Source organism: Phasianus colchicus, chromosome 1, assembly GCF_987193195.1.
Source record: "Phasianus colchicus chromosome 1, bPhaCol1.hap1.1, whole genome shotgun sequence".
Lineage (NCBI taxonomy): Eukaryota > Metazoa > Chordata > Aves > Galliformes > Phasianidae > Phasianus > Phasianus colchicus.
In genome coordinates, this window is record NC_143436.1 from 184,163,280 (window position 1) to 184,186,985 (window position 23,706).

At 50.2% G+C, this 23,706-nt stretch overlaps 2 protein-coding genes across 4 annotated transcripts; both read left to right on the forward strand.

The window, feature by feature from the left end:
• The first annotated feature begins 1,649 nt into the window (after positions 1 to 1,649).
• LOC149920298 (E3 ubiquitin-protein ligase PHF7-like) lies at positions 1,650 to 8,078 on the forward strand. 2 transcript variants are annotated; one of them, XM_090133976.1, is made up of 9 exons: positions 1,650 to 3,642; positions 3,955 to 4,046; positions 4,142 to 4,243; positions 4,491 to 4,615; positions 4,759 to 4,921; positions 5,013 to 5,119; positions 5,348 to 5,461; positions 5,602 to 5,720; positions 5,886 to 8,078. In XM_090133976.1, the coding sequence occupies exons 1-9, from the start codon at positions 3,600 to 3,602 to the stop codon at positions 6,761 to 6,763; spliced, it is 1,743 nt and encodes a 580-aa protein (XP_089990102.1). In that variant the 5' UTR covers positions 1,650 to 3,599; the 3' UTR covers positions 6,764 to 8,078. The 2 variants fall into 2 exon arrangements, with proteins under 2 accessions (XP_089990102.1, XP_089990101.1); XM_090133975.1 differs by having other exon boundaries at positions 1,650 to 3,400; positions 3,520 to 3,642; positions 5,602 to 8,078.
• Positions 8,079 to 14,508: 6,430 nt separating this feature from the next.
• Positions 14,509 to 19,502, forward strand: LOC149920299 (E3 ubiquitin-protein ligase PHF7-like). Of its 2 annotated transcripts, XM_090151180.1 has the most exons (9): positions 14,509 to 14,744; positions 15,057 to 15,148; positions 15,244 to 15,345; positions 15,593 to 15,717; positions 15,861 to 16,023; positions 16,115 to 16,221; positions 16,450 to 16,563; positions 16,704 to 16,822; positions 16,988 to 19,499. In XM_090151180.1, exons 1-9 carry the CDS (start codon positions 14,702 to 14,704, stop codon positions 17,863 to 17,865), a joined length of 1,743 nt encoding a protein of 580 aa, XP_090007306.1. In that variant the 5' UTR covers positions 14,509 to 14,701; the 3' UTR covers positions 17,866 to 19,499. The 2 variants fall into 2 exon arrangements, with proteins under 2 accessions (XP_090007306.1, XP_090007276.1); XM_090151150.1 differs by having other exon boundaries at positions 16,704 to 19,502.
• Positions 19,503 to 23,706: the final 4,204 nt, after the last annotated feature.

Sequence of the window (23,706 nt, forward strand, 5' to 3'; positions counted from 1 at the left end):
GAGAGCATAATACAATGATTGCTCTTAATGAAGCCCAACAAAATCATAATCAGGAGCAAAACAAAACAAGGACAAAGCTAAGAAAAGCATTCCAAGAATCAAAACAAATTAAGAACAGGAAGAAACAAGTAACCCCGGTAGTTTAGCAAACTACCAAAAACATGCAAAAAAATGCACCGAGACAGCTGGGGCACCAAACTTTCACATTCATTTACTTAGCAAAATGATACCACAGCCTCCAGAATTTTTTTCTCAGATAGTATTTGGAATTCCAGTTGCCTCGAGGTAAAATAGATTTGGTAAAATAAATTCAGAGAGGATAGAACACAATCTCAACAAAAATGCAACACTGCCAACCCCCAGTGACACTCTACAGGTGGTTCTCACTTAAGCTTGATGTACATTAAACAGCATATAGATGAGAAGCGTTAGAACGAAATGTGGCGTCAAAGACATTCTCAAGACTAAGGTCTCCTCTCATATTTGGAGATGGAAATTTCGGTCTCACAAGAAACAAAATGCCATAGAACAAACTTCCTTCCCATAACAGAGGCTTTTCTAATTCTTTTTCCCACTGTTCTGCTTTCCACGCTTAGTCCTCTATTTCTGCTAGCTTTAGAGAATAATAGTTTGTGTTGGAATCCCAGACTCTTTTTCATAGATAGTTTTGGGCCAAAAAGGTAACTCTTCTTCTTCCAGATGTTCTCATTCCACAGTCATCCCTTCTGCTGTCAAATTAGTTTAATCTGCAATGGGCTCAATGAGGTTACTTTTCCCTCAAGGAGGAAAAAATAGCAACAATCAAGCAAAAAAGCTAAGGAGACATTTTCCAGTTTTCATGCTTCTGAACTTGGTCAAAATTGGATCTCTGAAGATTCCACTGTGCAGGGGAGCATCAGTGGTCGTACCATCAAAGGACGGTCTATGGTTTCTCTTTGATATCAATTCTGCTGATCCCAGCTGTAAACATTTCGGAGTTAATGATTCAGAATGAGGCCCTTGGTCTTGTTTGTCATTCAGAATGAAATTTCCATATGCTAGAGATTCATTTGTTCAAGTCCTCTGGAGAGAGTTCCCATGTAGTAGTCCCTTCATTGATTTCACAGTAAAAAAGGAGAAATATTAGGTGCCTTCTCTTGTTCACCATTCTTTTTGTGAGTATAAATCTAGATTTTATTAAAAAACATGATAAAAGCGTAGGAAGTTGGCACAGTGGTTTTCAATGTCTAAAACACTTTATCAGGAAGAAGGGGTTTAGTCTCAAGTAAAGAGTTCAAAACAAATCACTCTCAGGAGCAGTGACTATAAGCTCGATGGTAGCCTTTTTTGAAAATGGGCACTCAAGAGTTGTGACTGTAGGAGTCAGGGGATGAGGAAACTTTGTAGAAGGACACTGACTCTCAGGAGGAATGGGAGGCTTGCTGCTTGGATTATAAGTGAAGGTAGGATTGTAGATAGACCCTGGGCGGATAAGAGAGACAAATGTAAGAAAGAGACACTAGATTTCCTTCAGTACACCTTAATGCTTTGTTTCACATGTTCTTTTTCCGAGCTTCTGACACTTGGGTACCTGATGACAGTGTAATGCTGGGCTTTCCCATCAGGAATAAAGATTTTTCTTTTTTTTTTTTCTTTCTTTTTTTTTCTTTTTATTAGTTATAAATCAGGCTAGTAGACAAGGATATTGTTCTTCTGGACTTACGGCTGAAGACTGCCTAGAATGTAGATGTCTAGACACTTGATGAGTAGTTCCTCTAATCATTGGTCAGTTAGGCAGAAGATACCACCATGATCAGCTATGTCGTGACAAAAATGCTTGAGCTCTTAACCTCTTAAAGGATGATCGGAAACACTATTTTCTGAGTTAACAGCTAGATCCGTAGCTGGATTTTGGGAAAAACAGTTCTAAACTACAATGGGTGATTTAACTCCCAGTGGTATGCAGAATTGGGTTTTATAAAACCATATCTGAAACCAAAGGCTCAGAGAGTAAACTCAAATTATGCATTTCTGCTCTTTAAGGAAAACTTCTAATTGGCTTTTGATGGTAAGATGGGTTTTGTTCCAGTTTGCCCAGCTCTTGTCCAGTCGTGACTGAAGCTCGAGGAGCGAGCGATTCATGTACGCAGAATGTTCTAGTATGTAACATTCCCGTGCTGGTAGCTGAAATGTCATGTGATGAAGCTGACACATGGGTGAGAGGGATACGTACAGAATTGCCATAGATGAAAAATATTAAAGAGGAAAAATGTGAAGATGTTGTTGGGAGAAAAAAAAAGATGCCAGTGTTAGAAGATGCCAGCATCTTCCCTGCTTCCCAGCTTATAGGTGCTTTTGAGAGTTGAAGAGATTCCAGTGCATAAAGGAGAAAGTGCAGACTTATGCTACTTCAACAGACATTTAGTAAATAACTGTTCTGAGACTTTGCACCTCTCTGATGGTCCTGACTGCTTCAGCTCCACTGATGTAAATGAGTGTGACGTGATGAAAAAGGAAAGAATGCGTGCTGGCTGTGAGCATTTTGCTAGTCTGAATTGAGACACGGGAATGGTGAGAAAAGTAGCCCCGATACCGTAGAATACTTTGACGTGATTTTTGAGAGATTAAACTAATTTTCTGATGGTGCTGTAGATTTTGATATTTAAAAATGCAACATGGCCCCAGAAAATTGCATTTTGAAAGTTAGGCTGTATTTCAGTGAGCTTGCTAAATGCTGCAAAATGGACTACGGGCATAAAAATTCAAACGTTCCATAACATCCGATAGGCAGGATTATTTTCACTTGCTGAAAGCATTCCAAACTTGCAGATACAGAGAATGTCTCCGGCATTCTTTTTCAGTTGTACGGAAATTGAAGAGAAGAATCCAGTAAAACAAAAAGTTGAAGCTGTGTTGCGTGAATGGAAATTGAACAGAATACAATTCTTTGGTGACTGGGCTGGATGGTTTGTAGCTCTGTGCTTGAAAGAACAATTGAGGGGAAAGTTGCTACAGTTGCCCAGAGCAGGCCTAGCCCTTTACTGGCCTGTGAGTGTTGGCCTCAGCTTCACGGAGAAGCTGGAAACAGGCTTGGGGTGGAGGAGCAGTGGTGCCCGAGTGAGGCTCCAGGGCTGCAATTCTGGCCAGGGACAGCTCTGTTCCTGCCTCTGGCAAGGGGAGTGCTGCCAGCAGGTCGAAGGAGGCAAACCGTCCTCCCCGCGCCCTGGCCAGCAGCACGCACCTCTCTGCACTGCCTGCAACAGCTGCCATCTTGCTTGGGCGGAGGGCCCACGCCCTCACCCCTCTGTGAGGTAGTGACTGCCTCACAAAGGGTGTCACGGAGCAGCCATTGTGACCTATGGGGCCAGGCCCGGGTTAGGCCAGGCCGGGCTCAGACCGTGGCTCAGTGCGACCTGGTGAGGTGAGGAGAGGAGAGGGCAGGGAGCGAGGGGCTGCCTGAGGCTGCTCAGTGAGGAGGGGTCCCCACTCAGGCCTGGGGGCCTGAGCTGCTAACTCCCTCTCGTCCTGCTTCTCCCGCAGAGTCGGCAGAGGAGAGAGTGGAAGAGAAAGCCCAGCGCTGACTGGGCAGGGACTCCAAGCGCTCACTGTCGACGCGTGCCATGTCCAAAAGGAAGCAGAAGACCTCCCACCCGGAGGTTGAAGGTGAGAGCCAAGTATCTCTGCCTGCAGCTCTCTGCCGGGCAGAGAGGTCCTGCGGGCTCTGCCTGTGTGTGAGAGGGGAGGCAGGGGCAGGCAGGGGCTCCCCAGGCACCGCTGGGCATGGCCCCTCTGCTCCTCAGCCAGGTTGGCCTGTGCGTGCCTGCTGTGACTGTGGGGCCTACAATGGCCCTTTCCCCCTCGCATCTTCCAGCCCTGCCCCTCATCCTGCGTGGCAGAGCCGGGACACGCCCCTGGCAGCAGTCCTCAGGGACGCCTGGCACTCACTGCTGCTTCTATTTGCTCTCTCCTCTTCAGTATGCATGCTGTGCCGCCGAGCAGATGTTCACCCGGACACCTGCGGGCCCACGCTTGGCGAGAGCGGGCTTTGCGTCCACAAGTTTTGCTTGGTGAGTTCCCTCAGGGCTCCTTCCACCTTCCAGCCAGGGATGCTCCCTCTTTTCCATCCCGTCCTCATGACATCCCGCTCTTTTCTCTTCTACAGTTTTTTGCCGACGGCCTTTACGAGCACACTGCCGGACAGAGGGCGGTTCTGAAGATCCCCCTTGATGCCATCCGAGGCGCAATCGAGGAGGCAGAGCAGAAGGTGAGGATCTGGAGGAACGGGGATGTTTGTGCCAGCACCAGCTAAGCCTGGACCCTAAGGAAGCACTGGCAGTCTTTCCGGGCAGCAGCAGGACAAAGTTCTGCTCTAGCAGATTAAACTTGTCTGCCGGGCGCGTCTGCAGAGCATGACCCAGCAGTGCCTGCATTCTGTGCCCTGCCTAGAGGCATGGCGTTGGCCTCAGAGGCCCCGAGCCTGCTGCTAATGGGGGCTGCTCTTCTCTTTCCAGCACTGCTTCGTTTGTGGAGAGAAGGGGGCCTCCATCTACTGCGCAGAGACAGGCTGTGAACGCAGCTTTCATCTGCCCTGTGCAGCGGATGGGGAATGTGTCACGCACTTCTTTGGGCAGCACAGGTAAGGGCTGTCAGCAGCAGCCAAACAAGGGAGGAACCTGCAGGGCTGCTTCCCAGTGCCGAAGCACGCAACCAACTCCTTCATGTTCCTCTGCTGGCATCTCAGCACTTCTCAGCTCATGCATCCTGTCCGTCTTCCCCCAGGTCCTTCTGCTGTGAGCACCGCCCTCAGCAGGCAGTGGAGGCAGCTCCAGAGCAAGACACAAACTGCGTCATCTGCCTGGAGCCCGTGGGGGACAAGAAGTCCTACCACACCATGGTGTGCCCAGTGTGCACACAGGCCTGGTTTCACCGGGGCTGCATCCAGGTAGGAGCCCTCCCCTTGCTCTGCAGTCACAGCAGGTGCTCAGCTGCACCAGGCCCCGCTCACACTCTGGCTGCTTGTGTTACCGCTGCAGGGACAGGCCATGAGCGCTGGCATTCTGCGCTTCCAATGTCCCGTCTGCAGAGACAGGATGCAGTTCCGGAAAGAAATGCATCTCCTCGGGATCCAAATCCCAGCCAGGTTGGTGCCTTCTGCCCAGCTCTCCAGATACTGAGGCGCAAGTGCTGTGCCTGCCCAGGGATTGCCCCGAGCAGGCCCAGCTGACCCTCTGCTGTCCCTTGAGCTCCACTGGCCGCAGCTTCATGGAGAAGCTGGGAATGGGCTTGCGCGGGAAGAGCAGGGATGCCCCAGATCTGCCCTATGCCTGGGGCACTGAGGGCTCACTGCTTTCTCTCCCTTCTCCGGCAGAAGACCAACATGGGAGGACAGGGAGACCTATGAAACTCTGCACGAGACACACCAGCGCTGTGATGTCAGCGAGTGCCTTCACGCAGAAGGCAGGGAGCAAGCAGAGGAAGACGGGTGAGTTACCTCAGCAGCCCTGCGTGGGATCTCAGCCTCCGCACAGGCTGGGGAGCAAGGACTGAGCTCAAGAGCCGTGCCCGCCGCTCCCTTGCTTGACTCATTTTGTGCACACAGCTAAGCCTCTTTTTGTTCCCCAGACCCTGGGAGCTGCTCCTGTGCACCTCGTGTGCTGCGCAAGGCACCCACCGGCGCTGCTCCGTCTTGAGCGACAGCATCAGCACCTGGGAGTGTGACATCTGTGCTGGCGTGGGCACAGGTAAGGGGCAAAGAGCCGTGGACTGCTGCCCTGGGGCCAAGCAAGGCCTGGCAGCGGCTCCTCAGTGCGGCTTTGCCAGAGTTTCTCTGCCCTGGGAGGGCTGGGATCCTCTCCCTCCATGGGGCTGCCGGGTCATCCTGTTGACCTTCCTGCCTCTCCTTACAGCCTCCAGTGCCGAGTCGCAGCTTGCTGGTCCCAGCACTGCCAGCCAGGAGGCGGAGGGGCCATCTCATAGCTCCCCAGCACCTGACGACCACAGATCTGCCTCCACCAGCCAGGCAGCATCGGAGTCGTCTCAGAGTTCCCAGATGCCTAAGCGCGGCAGCCTGTCCAGCCAGCCCAGGACAGGAGAGAGGAAAAGCCAGAGGCGCAAATCCAATCAAGAACACCAGGGGAGCAGCCAAACACCAGCTCCAGGGGCTGAGAGCAGCACCCACGGATCCAGCAGCCAGCAGGAAGTGGGGCCCTCCAGCAATTCCCCAGCGGCTGAGCGCAGAAGGCAATCCAGGCAGCAGGGCACAGGCCGGACAAGAAGCCGCTCTCCGCTAAAGGGTCGTGCCTCAAATTCCCCGAGCCAGCTCAGAAGACCTGGTGGCAGCAGACGCTCTGCAGCCTCACGTGCTGGGAGGAGCATGCACACCTCTGCCAGGCAGAGGGCAACCAACAATTCCGCGGAGGCTGCAAACAGAAGATGCCATGGACAGCAGGGGCCAGGCCAGAGACAAAGCCAGTCCTCCCTCTCAAATCCCTCAAGCCAGCCCCGAGGACGCCGTGGCAGCAGAATCAGTCCGGCCCAAGGTGCTGGGAGCAGCACCCAGAGCTCTGCCGGACAGGCGGCATCGAGGTCCCCCAGGGATTCCCTGCCTCCTGAAGACAGAAGACGTTCCAGTCTTCTTCAGCGGGGGCAGGCCCAAGATCGAAGCCGTTCCCCCCGCGATCGTCGGGCTTCCAATTCCCAAAGACAATCGGGAGGAAGCCCCAGCCGCCGTTCCAGGCAGCGGCGGCCTTCTCAGGCACGCCGCCACTCCCGGGACCAGCCCTGAAGACACTGCAGGAGCTGCCATGTGCCAGAGCCACGAGCCGGCTCCTGTCCCCAGCAGCCAACCCAAAAGAGTTGTCACGGAGTTATCTCTAGATCTGTCCGTGACAGGGGGGCAGCAGGCCTGGGAAAAAAGACAAAACAAAAAGAAAGAGAGAGGGAAGAAAAAGAAGAGTTAACAGCTGACCAGCTGGTCCGGCACGGCCCCGTGACTACAAAGCAGCGGCAACGATCTGACGAGGAACGTTCATTCACCACCTACAATTTCAGAATTGTAGGTAGTGATAATGCAAGATAATACAACACAACACAATACAATTGGAATTGAGACCAACAAATCAAACAAAATGGGAGAGAGAATGTCCAAAACCGGGGCCTTACTCTGTGGACTGCAGAGGAACCACGAGCTTCTCCGCTGTGAAACCAAGAGGCCGCGAGAGGAAGAGCGGCCGGTGCCCTGCCGGGAGCTGCACCTTTCTTCCTCTGAGCCCAAAGTCCTCTGGGGAGTGCCGCTCCTCCCTTCAAAAAAGCAGTCCACAGAACCAGAACATTAACTCTCTAACTCCCACTGCTTTACAAGATGTTCTGATGTGGAATACCAACAACAAAAATTTCAAAATCACAACAAAAATTAAAACCAAAAATTCAACCCAAAAAAAGCTGTAGAGTGTCTTCTCTCTAAACCGGGAACCGAATACTCCACGTACACTGTGAGAGCACTGAGGATGAAGAAGGACAAAGGGTATATCCTCTGCGTAAGGAGCAGGGTGCAGCACTTCCGGGAGGACTGGTCAGAGAAGATCCAACCACAGGCTTACAGTCAACACAGGCTCTTGCCATATGTATGTAGCTTCAGTATCATAGCAGGCTTATTTTGCACAACTCTGGCTACACTACACCCAGCCTGTTCTAGCTCATACACCTTGGCAGCCTCCACACACAGCTCTTTGATGGTGTTCGCACCCAGCACGACTGCAATGACTGCAAGGGGTCCTCTGCTGAGCTACAGCACAGTTCAGCTGCATCTCAGCACTTGGCTGAGCACGCATCAATAGGTGCAAGACGTAAAAACAGGTAAATCAGACACCTCTGAAGCAAGAGGACAGAGAAACTGCACTCACTCACTTCATTGCAGTATCTGCCTACCTTCTGTCACCAGCTGCTCTTTAACTACAGGCCCTCTGGAACCTCTCCTGATGTCAGATGCCAAGATCTGATGTCAGCAGTGCCAACAGGAACCTGCAGTATTCCAGCTGCCCACTGCCCACCTCTTCTTACTTCCAACCCTAGCAATATGTGCTAGATGCATACACACACAAATGCTGTCATTACAGCTCTGCTCTTAGCAAAACTAATGAAAATTAGCTTGAATTACATCAGTGGAGGCTGAGCTCAGTTTCTTATCAGAGAAAAATGGAAGGAGCTAACACAAAGGAGATGCAATGAACTTGCTCATGGCCCTACTTCTGGCAGTAATACTCAAGTACTGCCCACACAATGCCACTTACAGTCCTGGCCCCGAGACTAAAGAGGCAAGGGAATGAATAAGAGTCCAATACGATTACAATAATAAACATATCATAGCTCCATGAGATTTAAAGCAATTCGGGGAAATGCTAAGATCATTACATCCTAGAGTCACAGAATGGCTTAGGTTGGAAGGGACATTAAAGACCATTTAGTTCCAGTTCCCCTGCCTTGGGCAAGCTTGCTGTCCACCAGATCAGGCTGCCCGTGGTCCAATCCAACCTGCCCTTGAATCACAGAATCACAGAATCACAGAATCACAGAATCACAGAATCACAGTATTATAGACTCATAGACTCACAGACTCATAGACTCATATACTCATAGAATCATTCAATGGCCTGGGTTGAATAGGACCACAATGATCATCGAGTTTCAACCCCCCTGCTATGTGCAGGGTCGCCAACCAGCAGACCGGGCTGCCCAGAGCCACATCCAGCCTGGCCTTGAATGCCTCCAGGGATGGGGCATCCACAACCTCCTTGGGCAACCTGTTCCAGTGCTTCACCACCCTCTGGGTGAAAAACTTCCTCCTAATATCCAACCTAAACCTCCCCTGTCTCAGTTTAAAACCACTCTCCCTTGTCCGATCACTATCCACCCCTGTAAACAGCCGTTCCCCCTCCTGTTTATATGCTCCCTGCTATGGGAAGTATGGGAAGGCCACAATGAAGTCTCCCCGCGGCCTTCTCTTCTCCTGGCTGAACTAGCTCAGTTCCCTCAACTTTTCTTTTCAGGAGAGGTGCTCCAGCCCTCTGATCATCTTAGTGGCCCTCTTCTGGACCCATTCCAGGAGCTCTGTGTCTTTCTTGTACGGGGGCCCCAGGCCTGGACGCAGTACTCCAGATGGGGCCTCCCAAGAGCTGAGCAGAGGGGGACAATCACCTCCCTCTCCCTGCTGGCCACCCCTTTTTTAATGCAGCCCAGAACACAGCTGGCCTTCCGGGCTACAAGGAAGACCACACTGCTGGCTCATGCCCACCTGCTCGTACATCAGGACCACCAAGTCCTTTTCTGCAGGGCTGCTCTCCAGGAGATCTTCCCCCAGTCCGTATAAACACCTGGCATTGCCCCGACCCAAGCGCAACACCTTGAAGTTGCCCTTGTTGAACCTCCTTGGGTTTTCATGGGCCCACTTCTCCAGCCTGTCCAGGTCCCTCTGGGTGGCTTCCCTTCCCTCCGAAGTGTCAGCTGCACCACTCAGTTTGGTGTCGTCTCCAAATTTGCTGAGGGTGCACTCAGTGCCATTGAGTTTATTTATTATGGGCCATTTATTTTAGGAAATGCACTAAAGACCGAAATAATATAACAACAGCATTTTTATTGAAGAGACTATTGGCTATCCAGCCCCATTGTGCAGAGGCAGAAGTAATGCCAAGCAGTGATACATACAGCTGTTGCAGTAAAATGAAAGCCTAAAACAAGGTAAGAAAAACAAGAGAAAGAAAAAGGAAGTGGAAGACTTGTGTGACGCTCAGGATTATACTCACACTGCAAATCACAGCTTATGCTCTGACCTCTCAATTTAAATTACTGCAACCGTTTTTCTAAATGACAACTACAAACGTCATGCTAGGCGCAAAAGTGAAATTTCCTCTAGAAAACGTGTGTATGTCCATATTGAATCCAACAGAAGCTCTGTCGAGGCAAAAATCTTCATTCTATTCCCTGGTCCTCTTCTGCTGTTGGAAGAACAGCTTATTCACACACAATGCACTCTAATACTCTCCTGATTCGTTTCTCATCTAAATTTAGACGTGCACAACAAAGTTGCTCACATCTCAGATAGTCACTTTGGGAATCCCATCTCATGACAAGTGCGGCTGGTGAAGCTTGCCCGACCTACGCTGAGAATCACTATCAAAATTAGATGGATCATGCTCGAAAAATATTTACTTCTCCTTTGATTATAGAGAGAATCGAGCAAAATTAGCTCAAACATAAGGGCCTTTGTAATACAGAGACCGATTAAGGCGTCTGAGATTAATCCCATTCAAAAGGCCTGCTGTCAAACCTGGATTTGGGTTTTTAAAACTCAGAGGTATGGACTGCAGGGCACAGATCCACGCTCTGCCCCACACCTGATGAAGCTGTCTCTCCAAGGAGTAGAAATCTTCCGATGCCGTTCAGCTAAGTGGAAATGGCAGTGGTAAAGCAGTGACAAGAAACAGCAAAACAGTGGCCAGAGGCAGCAAGAGCAGCACCAAAAGGTGGCAGGCAAAGCAAGAAGTTTCAGAACAAGATACTGAGCTGAACAGGAGCCGAGCAGTGAGCATCAGGGAATAAGGGTTGTGGCTTCAGCCACATCGGTAAATCTCAGTGGGAGGAGTTTGAGGACTTTCAACAGCATTTCTTCAAAAACTCGAATCCCTCCCTCCTTTAGCTCTATCAGCTGCTTTTGCAAGATAATACTATAACTTTGCTTTCCTTATCCTAGATAAAGGAGCACCTTTATCTTCCTTAAGGCCTTTGTCTAAAACGTCACCTCTGTGTGAATGCTGCTCTCTGTGAAGCACTCCAGCAGTTTAATGTCTGAGACGGAGCACGGGCTGAAGCTGTTTTAAGTTTCTAATGGCAATCAGTAGAAATTGAACCTAGACCTTTCTTACTCTTCAAGCACATCTGACAAAAGGTTGAGGTCAGACTGAGATCCACTGTTGCTTCCAGCAAAGAAACTGTACAAATCAACGGCTTCTTTCTGTACAGCATCTTTCATTAAGAAAGGAAAAAAAAGAAAAAAGGAAGAAAAAAAAGCAGAAGTGCCTTCAAAAGCAAGAGAGCATAATACAATGATTGCTCTTAATGAAGCCCAACAAAATCATAATCAGGAGCAAAACAAAACAAGGACAAAGCTAAGAAAAGCATTCCAAGAATCAAAACAAATTAAGAACAGGAAGAAACAAGTAACCCCGGTAGTTTAGCAAACTACCAAAAACATGCAAAAAAATGCACCGAGACAGCTGGGGCACCAAACTTTCACATTCATTTACTTAGCAAAATGATACCACAGCCTCCAGAATTTTTTTCTCAGATAGTATTTGGAATTCCAGTTGCCTCGAGGTAAAATAGATTTGGTAAAATAAATTCAGAGAGGATAGAACACAATCTCAACAAAAATGCAACACTGCCAACCCCCAGTGACACTCTACAGGTGGTTCTCACTTAAGCTTGATGTACATTAAACAGCATATAGATGAGAAGCGTTAGAACGAAATGTGGCGTCAAAGACATTCTCAAGACTAAGGTCTCCTCTCATATTTGGAGATGGAAATTTCGGTCTCACAAGAAACAAAATGCCATAGAACAAACTTCCTTCCAATAACAGAGGCTTTTCTAATTCTTTTTCCCACTGTTCTGCTTTCCACGCTTAGTCCTCTATTTCTGCTAGCTTTAGAGAATAATAGTTTGTGTTGGAATCCCAGACTCTTTTTCATAGATAGTTTTGGGCCAAAAAGGTAACTCTTCTTCTTCCAGATGTTCTCATTCCACAGTCATCCCTTCTGCTGTCAAATTAGTTTAATCTGCAATGGGCTCAATGAGGTTACTTTTCCCTCAAGGAGGAAAAAATAGCAACAATCAAGCAAAAAAGCTAAGGAGACATTTTCCAGTTTTCATGCTTCTGAACTTGGTCAAAATTGGATCTCTGAAGATTCCACTGTGCAGGGGAGCATCAGTGGTCGTACCATCAAAGGACGGTCTATGGTTTCTCTTTGATATCAATTCTGCTGATCCCAGCTGTAAACATTTCGGAGTTAATGATTCAGAATGAGGCCCTTGGTCTTGTTTGTCATTCAGAATGAAATTTCCATATGCTAGAGATTCATTTGTTCAAGTCCTCTGGAGAGAGTTCCCATGTAGTAGTCCCTTCATTGATTTCACAGTAAAAAAGGAGAAATATTAGGTGCCTTCTCTTGTTCACCATTCTTTTTGTGAGTATAAATCTAGATTTTATTAAAAAACATGATAAAAGCGTAGGAAGTTGGCACAGTGGTTTTCAATGTCTAAAACACTTTATCAGGAAGAAGGGGTTTAGTCTCAAGTAAAGAGTTCAAAACAAATCACTCTCAGGAGCAGTGACTATAAGCTCGATGGTAGCCTTTTTTGAAAATGGGCACTCAAGAGTTGTGACTGTAGGAGTCAGGGGATGAGGAAACTTTGTAGAAGGACACTGACTCTCAGGAGGAATGGGAGGCTTGCTGCTTGGATTATAAGTGAAGGTAGGATTGTAGATAGACCCTGGGCGGATAAGAGAGACAAATGTAAGAAAGAGACACTAGATTTCCTTCAGTACACCTTAATGCTTTGTTTCACATGTTCTTTTTCCGAGCTTCTGACACTTGGGTACCTGATGACAGTGTAATGCTGGGCTTTCCCATCAGGAATAAAGATTTTTCTTTTTTTCTTTTATCTTTTTTTTTTTTTCCAGTTAGAAATCAGGCTAGTAGACAAGGATATTGTTCTTCTGGACTTACGGCTGAAGACTGCCTAGAATGTAGATGTCTAGACACTTGATGAGTAGTTCCTCTAATCATTGGTCAGTTAGGCAGAAGATACCACCATGATCAGCTATGTCGTGACAAAAATGCTTGAGCTCTTAACCTCTTAAAGGATGATCGGAAACACCATTTTCTGAGTTAACAGCTAGATCCGTAGCTGGATTTTGGGAAAAACAGTTCTAAACTACAATGGGTGATTTAACTCCCAGTGGTATGCAGAATTGGGTTTTATAAAACCATATCTGAAACCAAAGGCTCAGAGAGTAAACTCAAATTATGCATTTCTGCTCTTTAAGGAAAACTTCTAATTGGCTTTTGATGGTAAGATGGGTTTTGTTCCAGTTTGCCCAGCTCTTGTCCAGTCGTGACTGAAGCTCGAGGAGCGAGCGATTCATGTACGCAGAATGTTCTAGTATGTAACATTCCCGTGCTGGTAGCTGAAATGTCATGTGATGAAGCTGACACATGGGTGAGAGGGATACGTACAGAATTGCCATAGATGAAAAATATTAAAGAGGAAAAATGTGAAGATGTTGTTGGGAGAAAAAAAAGATGCCAGTGTTAGAAGATGCCAGCATCTTCCCTGCTTCCCAGCTTATAGGTGCTTTTGAGAGTTGAAGAGATTCCAGTGCATAAAGGAGAAAGTGCAGACTTATGCTACTTCAACAGACATTTAGTAAATAACTGTTCTGAGACTTGGCACCTCTCTAATGGTCCTGACTGCTTCAGCTCCACTGATGTAAATGAGTGTGACGTGATGAAAAAGGAAAGAATGCGTGCTGGCTGTGAGCATTTTGCTAGTCTGAATTGAGACACGGGAATGGTGAGAAAAGTAGCCCCGATACCGTAGAATACTTTGACGTGATTTTTGAGAGATTAAACTAATTTTCTGATGGTGCTGTAGATTTTGATATTTAAAAATGCAACATGGCCCCAGAAAATTGCATTTTGAAAGTTAGGCTGTATTTCAGTGAGCTTGCTAAATGCTGCAAAATGGACTACGGGCATAAAAATTCAAACGTTCCATAACATCCGATAGGCAGGATTATTTTCACTTGCTGAAAGCATTCCAAACTTGCAGATACAGAGAATGTCTCCGGCATTCTTTTTCAGTTGTACGGAAATTGAAGAGAAGAATCCAGTAAAACAAAAAGTTGAAGCTGTGTTGCATGAATGGAAATTGAACAGAATACAATTTTTGGTGACTGGGCTGGATGGTTTGTAGCTCTGTGCTTGAAAGAACAATTGAGGGGAAAGTTGCTACAGTTGCCAACAGCAGGCCTAGCCCTTTACTGGCCTGTGAGTGTTGGCCTCAGCTTCACGGAGAAGCTGGAAACAGGCTTGGGGTGGAGGAGCAGTGGTGCCCGAGTGAGGCTCCAGGGCTGCAATTCTGGCCAGGGACAGCTCTGTTCCTGCCTGTGGCTCCAGGGCTGCAATTCAGGCGAGGGACAGCTCTGTTCCTGCCTCTGGCAAGGGGAGTGCTGCCAGCAGGTCGAAGGAGGCAAACCGTCCTCCCCGCGCCCTGGCCAGCAGCACGCACCTCTCTGCACTGCCTGCAACAGCTGCCATCTTGCTTGGGCGGAGGGCCCACGCCCTCACCACTCTGTGAGGTAGTGACTGCCTCACAAAGGGTGTCACGGAGCAGCCATTGTGACCTATGGTGCCAGGCCCGGGTTAGGCCAGGCCGGGCTCAGACTGTGGCTCAGTGTGACCTGGTGAGGTGAGGAGAGGAGAGGGCAGGGAGCGAGGGGCTGCCTGAGGCTGCTCAGTGAGGAGGGGTCCCCACTCAGGCCTGGGGGCCTGAGCTGCTAACTCCCTCTCGTCCTGCTTCTCCCGCAGAGTCGGCAGAGGAGAGAGTGGAAGAGAAAGCCCAGCGCTGACTGGGCAGGGACTCCAAGCGCTCACTGTCGACGCGTGCCATGTCCAAAAGGAAGCAGAAGACCTCCCACCCGGAGGTTGAAGGTGAGAGCCAAGTATCTCTGCCTGCAGCTCTCTGCCGGGCAGAGAGGTCCTGCGGGCTCTGCCTGTGTGTGAGAGGGGAGGCAGGGGCAGGCAGGGGCTCCCCAGGCACCGCTGGGCATGGCCCCTCTGCTCCTCAGCCAGGTTGGCCTGTGTGTGCCTGCTGTGACTGTGGGGCCTACAATGGCCCTTTCCCCCTCGCATCTTCCAGCCCTGCCCCTCATCCTGCGTGGCAGAGCCGGGACACGCCCCTGGCAGCAGTCCTCAGGGATGCCTGGCACTCACTGCTGCTTCTATTTGCTCTCTCCTCTTCAGTATGCATGCTGTGCCGCCGAGCAGATGTTCACCCGGACACCTGCGGGCCCACGCTTGGCGAGAGCGGGCTTTGCGTCCACAAGTTTTGCTTGGTGAGTTCCCTCAGGGCTCCTTCCACCTTCCAGCCAGGGATGCTCCCTCTTTTCCATCCCGTCCTCATGACATCCCGCTCTTTTCTCTTCTACAGTTTTTTGCCGACGGCCTTTACGAGCACACTGCCGGACAGAGGGCGGTTCTGAAGATCCCCCTTGATGCCATCCGAGGCGTAATCGAGGAGGCAGAGCAGAAGGTGAGGATCTGGAGGAACGGGGATGTTTGTGCCAGCACCAGCTAAGCCTGGACCCTAAGGAAGCACTGGCAGTCTTTCCGGGCAGCAGCAGGACAAAGTTCTGCTCTAGCAGATTAAACTTGTCTGCCGGGCGCGTCTGCAGAGCATGACCCAGCAGTGCCTGCATTCTGTGCCCTGCCTAGAGGCATGGCGTTGGCCTCAGAGGCCCCGAGCCTGCTGCTAATGGGGGCTGCTCTTCTCTTTCCAGCACTGCTTCGTTTGTGGAGAGAAGGGGGCCTCCATCTACTGCGCAGAGACAGGCTGTGAACGCAGCTTTCATCTGCCCTGTGCAGCGGATGGGGAATGTGTCACGCACTTCTTTGGGCAGCACAGGTAAGGGCTGTCAGCAGCAGCCAAACAAGGGAGGAACCTGCAGGGCTGCTTCCCAGTGCCGAAGCACGCAACCAACTCCTTCGTGTTCCTCTGCTGGCATCTCAGCACTTCTCAGCTCACGCATCCTGTCCGTCTTCCCCCAGGTCCTTCTGCTGTGAGCACCGCCCTCAGCAGGCAGTGGAGGCAGCTCCAGAGCAAGACACAAACTGCGTCATCTGCCTGGAGCCCGTGGGGGACAAGAAGTCCTACCACACCATGGTGTGCCCAGTGTGCACACAGGCCTGGTTTCACCGGGGCTGCATCCAGGTAGGAGCCCTCCCCTTGCTCTGCAGTCACAGCAGGTGCTCAGCTGCACCAGGCCCCGCTCACACTCTGGCTGCTTGTGTTACCGCTGCAGGGACAGGCCATGAGCGCTGGCATTCTGCGCTTCCAATGTCCCGTCTGCAGAGACAGGATGCAGTTCCGGAAAGAAATGCATCTCCTCGGGATCCAAATCCCAGCCAGGTTGGTGCCTTCTGCCCAGCTCTCCAGATACTGAGGCGCAAGTGCTGTGCCTGCCCAGGGATTGCCCCGAGCAGGCCCAGCTGACCCTCTGCTGTCCCTTGAGCTCCATTGGCCGCAGCTTCATGGAGAAGCTGGGAATGGGCTTGCGCGGGAAGAGCAGGGATGCCCCAGATCTGCTCTATGCCTGGGGCACTGAGGGCTCACTGCTTTCTCTCCCTTCTCCGGCAGAAGACCAACATGGGAGGACAGGGAGACCTATGAAACTCTGCACGAGACACACCAGCGCTGTGATGTCAGCGAGTGCCTTCACGCAGAAGGCAGGGAGCAAGCAGAGGAAGAGGGGTGAGTTACCTCAGCAGCCCTGCGTGGGATCTCAGCCTCCGGACAGGCTGGGGAGCAAGGACTGAGCTCAAGAGCCGTGCCCGCCGCTCCCTTGCTTGACTCATTTTGTGCACACAGCTAAGCCTCTTTTTGTTCCCCAGACCCTGGGAGCTGCTCCTGTGCACCTCGTGTGCTGCGCAAGGCACCCACCGGCGCTGCTCCGTCTTGAGCGACAGCATCAGCACCTGGGAGTGTGACATCTGTGCTGGCGTGGGCACAGGTAAGGGGCAAAGAGCCGTGGACTGCTGCCCTGGGGCCAAGCAAGGCCTGGCAGCGGCTCCTCAGTGCGGCTTTGCCAGAGTTTCTCTGCCCTGGGAGGGCTGGGATCCTCTCCCTCCATGGGGCTGCTGGGTCATCCTGTTGACCTTCCTGCCTCTCCTTACAGCCTCCAGTGCCGAGTCGCAGCTTGCTGGTCCCAGCACTGCCAGCCAGGAGGCGGAGGGGCCATCTCATAGCTCCCCAGCACCTGACGACCACAGATCTGCCTCCACCAGCCAGGCAGCATCGGAGTCGTCTCAGAGTTCCCAGATGCCTAAGCGCGGCAGCCTGTCCAGCCAGCCCAGGACAGGAGAGAGGAAAAGCCAGAGGCGCAAATCCAATCAAGAACACCAGGGGAGCAGCCAAACACCAGCTCCAGGGGCTGAGAGCAGCACCCACGGATCCAGCAGCCAGCAGGAAGTGGGGCCCTCCAGCAATTCCCCAGCGGCTGAGCGCAGAAGGCAATCCAGGCAGCAGGGCACAGGCCGGACAAGAAGCCGCTCTCCGCTAAAGGGTCGTGCCTCAAATTCCCCGAGCCAGCTCAGAAGACCTGGTGGCAGCAGACGCTCTGCAGCCTCACGTGCTGGGAGGAGCATGCACACCTCTGCCAGGCAGAGGGCAACCAACAATTCCGCGGAGGCTGCAAACAGAAGATGCCACGGACAGCAGGGGCCAGGCCAGAGACAAAGCCAGTCCTCCCTCTCAAATCCCTCAAGCCAGCCCCGAGGACGCCGTGGCAGCAGAATCAGTCCGGCCCAAGGTGCTGGGAGCAGCACCCAGAGCTCTGCCGGACAGGCGGCATCGAGGTCCCCCAGGGATTCCCTGCCTCCTGAAGACAGAAGACGTTCCAGTCTTCTTCAGCGGGGGCAGGCCCAAGATCGAAGCCGTTCCCCCCGCGATCGTCGGGCTTCCAATTCCCAAAGACAATCGGGAGGAAGCCCCAGCCGCCGTTCCAGGCAGCGGCGGCCTTCTCAGGCACGCCGCCACTCCCGGGACCAGCCCTGAAGACACTGCAGGAGCTGCCATGTGCCAGAGCCACGAGCCGGCTCCTGTCCCCAGCAGCCAACCCAAAAGAGTTGTCACGGAGTTATCTCTAGATCTGTCCGTGACAGGGGGGCAGCAGGCCTGGGAAAAAAGACAAAACAAAAAGAAAGAGAGAGGGAAGAAAAAGAAGGGTTAACAGCTGACCAGCTGGTCCAGCACGGCCCCGTGACTAAAGAGGCAAGGGACTCGTGGACCCCAGGAGAAGCACACGGAGATAGCAGACGGGTCTACAAAAAGTACAAAGCAGCGGCAACGATCTGACGAGGAACGTTCATTCACCACCTACAATTTCGGAATTGTAGGTAGTGATAATGCAAGATAATACAACACAACACAATACAATTGGAATTGAGACCAACAAATCAAACAAAATGGGAGAGAGAATGTCCAAAACCGGGGCCTTACTCTGTGGACTGCAGAGGAACCACGAGCTTCTCCGCTGTGAAACCAAGAGGCCGCGAGAGGAAGAGCGGCCGGTGCCCTGCCGGGAGCTGCACCTTTCTTCCTCTGAGCCCAAAGTCCTCTGGGGAGTGCCGCTCCTCCCTTCAAAAAAGCAGTCCACAGAACCAGAACATTAACTCTCTAACTCCCACTGCTTTACAAGATGTTCTGATGTGGAATACCAACAACAAAAATTTCAAAATCACAACAAAAATTAAAACCAAAAATTCAACCCAAAAAAAGCTGTAGAGTGTCTTCTCTCTAAACCGGGAACCGAATACTCCACGTACACTGTGAGAGCACTGAGGATGAAGAAGGACAAAGGGTATATCCTCTGCGTAAGGAGCAGGGTGCACAAGATGTAAAAACAGGTAAATCAGACACCTCTGAAGCAAGAGGACAGAGAAACTGCACTCACTCACTTCATTGCAGTATCTGCCTACCTTCTGTCACCAGCTGCTCTTTAACTACAGGCCCTCTGGAACCTCTCCTGATGTCAGATGCCAAGATCTGATGTCAGCAGTGCCAACAGGAACCTGCAGTATTCCAGCTGCCCACTGCCCGCCTCTTCTTACTTCCAACCCTAGCAATATGTGCTAGATGCATACACACACAAATGCTGTCATTACAGCTCTGCTCTTAGCAAAACTAATGAAAATTAGCTTGAATTACATCAGCGGAGGCTGAGCTCAGTTTCTTATCAGAGAAAAATGGAAGGAGCTAACACAAAGGAGATGCAATGAACTTGCTCATGGCCCTACTTCTGGCAGTAATACTCAAGTACTGCCCACACAATGCCACTTACAGTCCTGGCCCCGAGACTAAAGAGGCAAGGGAATGAATAAGAGTCCAATACGATTACAATAATAAACATATCATAGCTCCATGAGATTTAAAGCAATTCGGGGAAATGCTAAGATCATTACATCCTAGAGTCACAGAATGGCTTAGGTTGGAAGGGACATTAAAGACCATCTAGTTCCAGTTCCCCTGCCTTGGGCAAGCTTGCTGTCCACCAGATCAGGCCGCCCGTGGTCCAATCCAACCTGCCCTTTAATCACAGAATCACAGAATCACAGAATCACAGAATCACAGAATCACAGAATGTCCAGGGTTGGAAGGGACCTAAAGGATCATTTATCTCCAACCACTCTGCCACACGCAGGGCCACCAACTTCCTCATTTAATGCTAAACCAGGCTGCCCAGGCCCCCGTAATATCTGGCTTTGAACACTTCCAGGGACGGGGCATCCACAACCTCTCTGGGCATCCCGTTCAATCACCTCGCCACACCCTCTGAAAAGAATTTTCCCCTGATATCCAGCCTAAATCTCTCCTCCCTCAACTTTATACCATTTCCCCTTGTCCTGCAGTTATCAATCCTTTAAAAGAGTTGATTCCCCTCCTGTTTGTAGGCTCCTTTTTGGTACTGAAAGTCTGCAGTGAGGTCACCCCGCCGCCTTCTTTTTTCCAGGTTGAACTAGGCCAGCTCCCTCAGCCTGTCCCCATAGGGGAGGTGCTCCAGTCCCCCGATCATCTTTGTGGCCCTCTTCTGGACCCTCTCCAACTGCTCCCTCTCTTTCTTGTAATGGGGGCTCTACACTTGGACGCAGTACTCCAGATGGGGCCTCCCAAGAGCAGAGTGGAGGGGGACAATCACCGCGCTGTCCCTGCTGGCCACCCCTCTTCTGATGGAGCCCAGGGTACCATTTACTTTTCGAGTCGCAAGAGTATACTGCTGGCTCATGTTAAATTTTTTCATTTTTCAAGATCCCCAGGTCCTTCTCCACAGGGCTGCTCTCAAGGACCGCTCCTTCCAGTCTGTAGGGATGCCTGGGATTCCTCCGGCCCAAGTGCAAAGCTCTGCACTTTGCTGTGTTGAACCTCAGCAGATTCACCCAGGTCCACCTTTCCAGCCTGTCGAGGTCCCTCTGAATGGCATCCCTTCCTTCTATTGTGTCAATCGCACCACTCTGCTTGGTGTCATCAGGAAACTTGCTGAGGGTGAATGTCTCCAGAGATGAGGTACTCACAGCCTCTCTGTGCAACCTTTATCTGTGCCTCACCATTGTCTGAGTAACAAAATTCTTCCTAACATCTAATCTAAATCTCTTCTCTCTTAGTTTAAAGCTTTGTCCTATCACTATCTACCTGTGTAAAAGGAAGGTACCCCTCCTACTTGTAAGATGCCTTCAAGTACTGGAAAGCCCCAGTGGGGTCTCCCTGGGGCCCACTCTTCTCCAAGCTAAATATGCCCATCTTCCTCAACTTTTCTTCATAAGAGATGTGCTTCAGTCCTTCAGACATCTTTGTGGCCCTCCTCTGGACCGAGTCCAACAGCTCCACATCCTTCCACTACTGGGGGCTCCATGCACAGACACAACTGATTCTCTGGAAGAAAGGGAAGCCACCCAGAGGGACCTGGACAGGCTGGAGAAGTGGGCCCATGAAAACCCAAGGAGGTTCAACAAGGGCAACTTCAAGGTGTTGCGCTTGGGTCGGGGCAATGCCAGGTGTTTATACGGACTGGGGGAAGATCTCCTGGAGAGCAGCCCTGCAGAAAAGGACTTGGTGGTCCTGATGTACGAGAAGGTGGACATGAGCCAGCAGTGTGGTCTTCCTTGTAGCCCAGAAGGCCAGCTGTGTTCCGGGCTGCATTAAAAAAGGGGTGGCCAGCAGGGAGAGGGAGGTGATTGTCCCCCTCTGCTCAGCTCTTGGGAGGCCCCATCTGGAGTACTGCGTCCAGGCCTGGGGCCCCCGTACAAGAAAGACACAGAGCTCCTGGAATGGGTCCAGAAGAGGGCCACTAAGATGATCAGAGAGCTGGAGCAACTCTCCTATTAATAATTTTGAGGGAACTGGGCTACTTTAGCTCGGAGAAGAGAATGCTCCAGGGCAACCTCACTGTGGCCTTCCGGGTTTTGAAGGGAGCATATTAACAGGAGGAGGAATGGCTGTTTACAAGGGTGGATAGAGATTGGCGAAGGGGAAGAGAAGACAAATAAACGGAGAAAATAAAAATTGCTAATGTTTTTCGGGCCTGTCCAGCACAGTCTGGTGACTGATGAGGCAAGGGAATAAATAAATCCAATATGAATAAAATGAAAATATTAGCATCGCTATTAAACCATCTCACCTTCTTTTAATTTTCTTAAGCTTTTCTCCACTGCCTATGATTTTCCCCAGGCTCATACTGTCTGGGTTTTTACTTTTTATTTCTGCAAAGTACTGTCCTTTGCAGATGGCGTGCAGACGGAGCTGTACAAAACACAAGGCAGCAGAAGCTATCATCAGGCTCAGCTTTCAGACCAGCAGAACGGTGTTTGAAAAAATATCCATAAGCTTAAGAATTTTTCCAGGTACATAGTTTCTGCCAACAACTGCCAAGTTCCTACAGTCCTCTAGATATCAAATCTCAGGACTGTAAGTGACAAGACCCACTCTCATCCAAAGCCAAGATGTTGCCAAGCCAGGGACGAGAACTTTATCTGCCTTCTGCCCTGTACCTCCAGGACAACTCCAGCGCGATAGGAACATTGGTCGGGGGAAGCCGCACCAACCCTGCAGCACCCGCCGGCCGGCAGGGGGCGCCAAAGCACCGGGCGCTGCACTGTGAGGCGCAGCGGCTGCCTCCGCCGCGGTCCGTCCCCGCGGGTGCCCGCCTCGCCGTGCCGGCAGCGGTCTGCGAAGGCGGTGATTTAGGGCCGCAGGGGAGGAATTGTACCTACCTGCCTCCCTCTTCTGCTTTCCAAGAAATACACTATTTTTTTCTCTTATTTATTTATTTATTTTTAATTTTTCCCTCGCGTTTGGTCTGCATTATTCTCCAGCTTCTACAACAGTTGTTCTCCCTTACATAAGCCCTGAGTACACATAAATCGCTGTTTGTATGCAGACACTGATTGTGGCAGAAAGCTCAGTCTGTACTGGGCTCTCTGTGCAGCCTTGGGCTGCTCTCACCCCTTTCTGCTTCCCTTAGAAAACCCCTACAGCTCACACTGATCCTCAAAGCTCCCATACACTGCAGTTTTATGCATCTCCCTTTTATTATTGTATGCCTTTGTATTTACTCTCTGTGGTGCTTTATCCGGGGTTCATGTCAATAAATCACTCTTACAAGTGACCACACTGAATTCTCTGCGTCTGATGCTGTGCAGACACAGTGCTGAACAGTAACATAGAAGATAGAAGTGCATTAACACTGAATATTTCCAAAAGTCACCTTCATAGAGTATGTCCACAGCATGGCATGGAGGCAACTGAGGATACTGTGGGATTTTGGATGGGTGATGGGACTTCAGTTCTGGAGCGGTTGGGAAACATAGAAATGTAGAATGATTAAGGTTGGAAAAGACCACTGAGATCATCTAGTTTAACCATCAGCCCATCTTCACCATGCCCACTAACCATGTCCTGCAGCACCACATCTCCCCAGTTCTTGAACACCTCCAGGGATGGTAACTCCACCCTTACCCAGCCTTAAGAAATTCATATCTATATACAGTGCATCATATAAAACAGGGAAAGAAGTAAGGAAAAAAAAACAAACCAAACCAAAAACAAACAAACAAGAAAACAATAAACTTACCCCATACTTTCTCAGAGCCCAACAGACTCCCTGGAAGAACAGGAAGCCGGGCTGTCTGATGGCCTCAACAGTCATCTGACTTAGCTTCTACTGCTTATGGTAGAGGGTCAGCTACTGCAGAGGGTCCTGAACCTTACTCGCCCATGAGCTATAAGCTGAATAAAATGGTACAAAAGAGGCTCACTATGAGAATTAAGTTTGCATCCTGCTCAAATATGGTATGCAGCTGTTTTGACATTGTGGAGTTAGAGGATGATACAAGCTACAGAGAAAGAATATGCAAGAGAAGGCACAATGAGGCAGAATAGGGAATGGCTTCCATGTGGGAGTGCATAAGTAGATTAAGACTCAAATAAATTGCCTCTCTTACAGAGCAGGGAATATAATAGGGAGCTAGTGACATGGAAAGGGTCTACAGGAACAGATGTGATGTATCTTCCAAATTAAGACCTAGTAAATAAAATCAGGAAGTTCAAAATGAACAGAAGGCAGTATGTCTGCACACAATTAATTGTGGAGCTTTAGAGTTTGCTAAAAGACAGTAAAATTTTGCATGTGTTCAAAAAGGATGTGGAGACGTTCAGAGAAGAGGAATGTGTGAAGGCTCTTGTATTGACAGACACTGACACTGGATCAGGAAATGCCTGCACCAGAGGCTGATTGGGCTGCATGAGTGTTGCTGTTGGCTTCTATCATGTATGGGGCTCACTTAGGTGGACCTTTGGATGGGTATTCTGTAATGGGAATGTATGTGGAGGTTAATATCCTTTTGT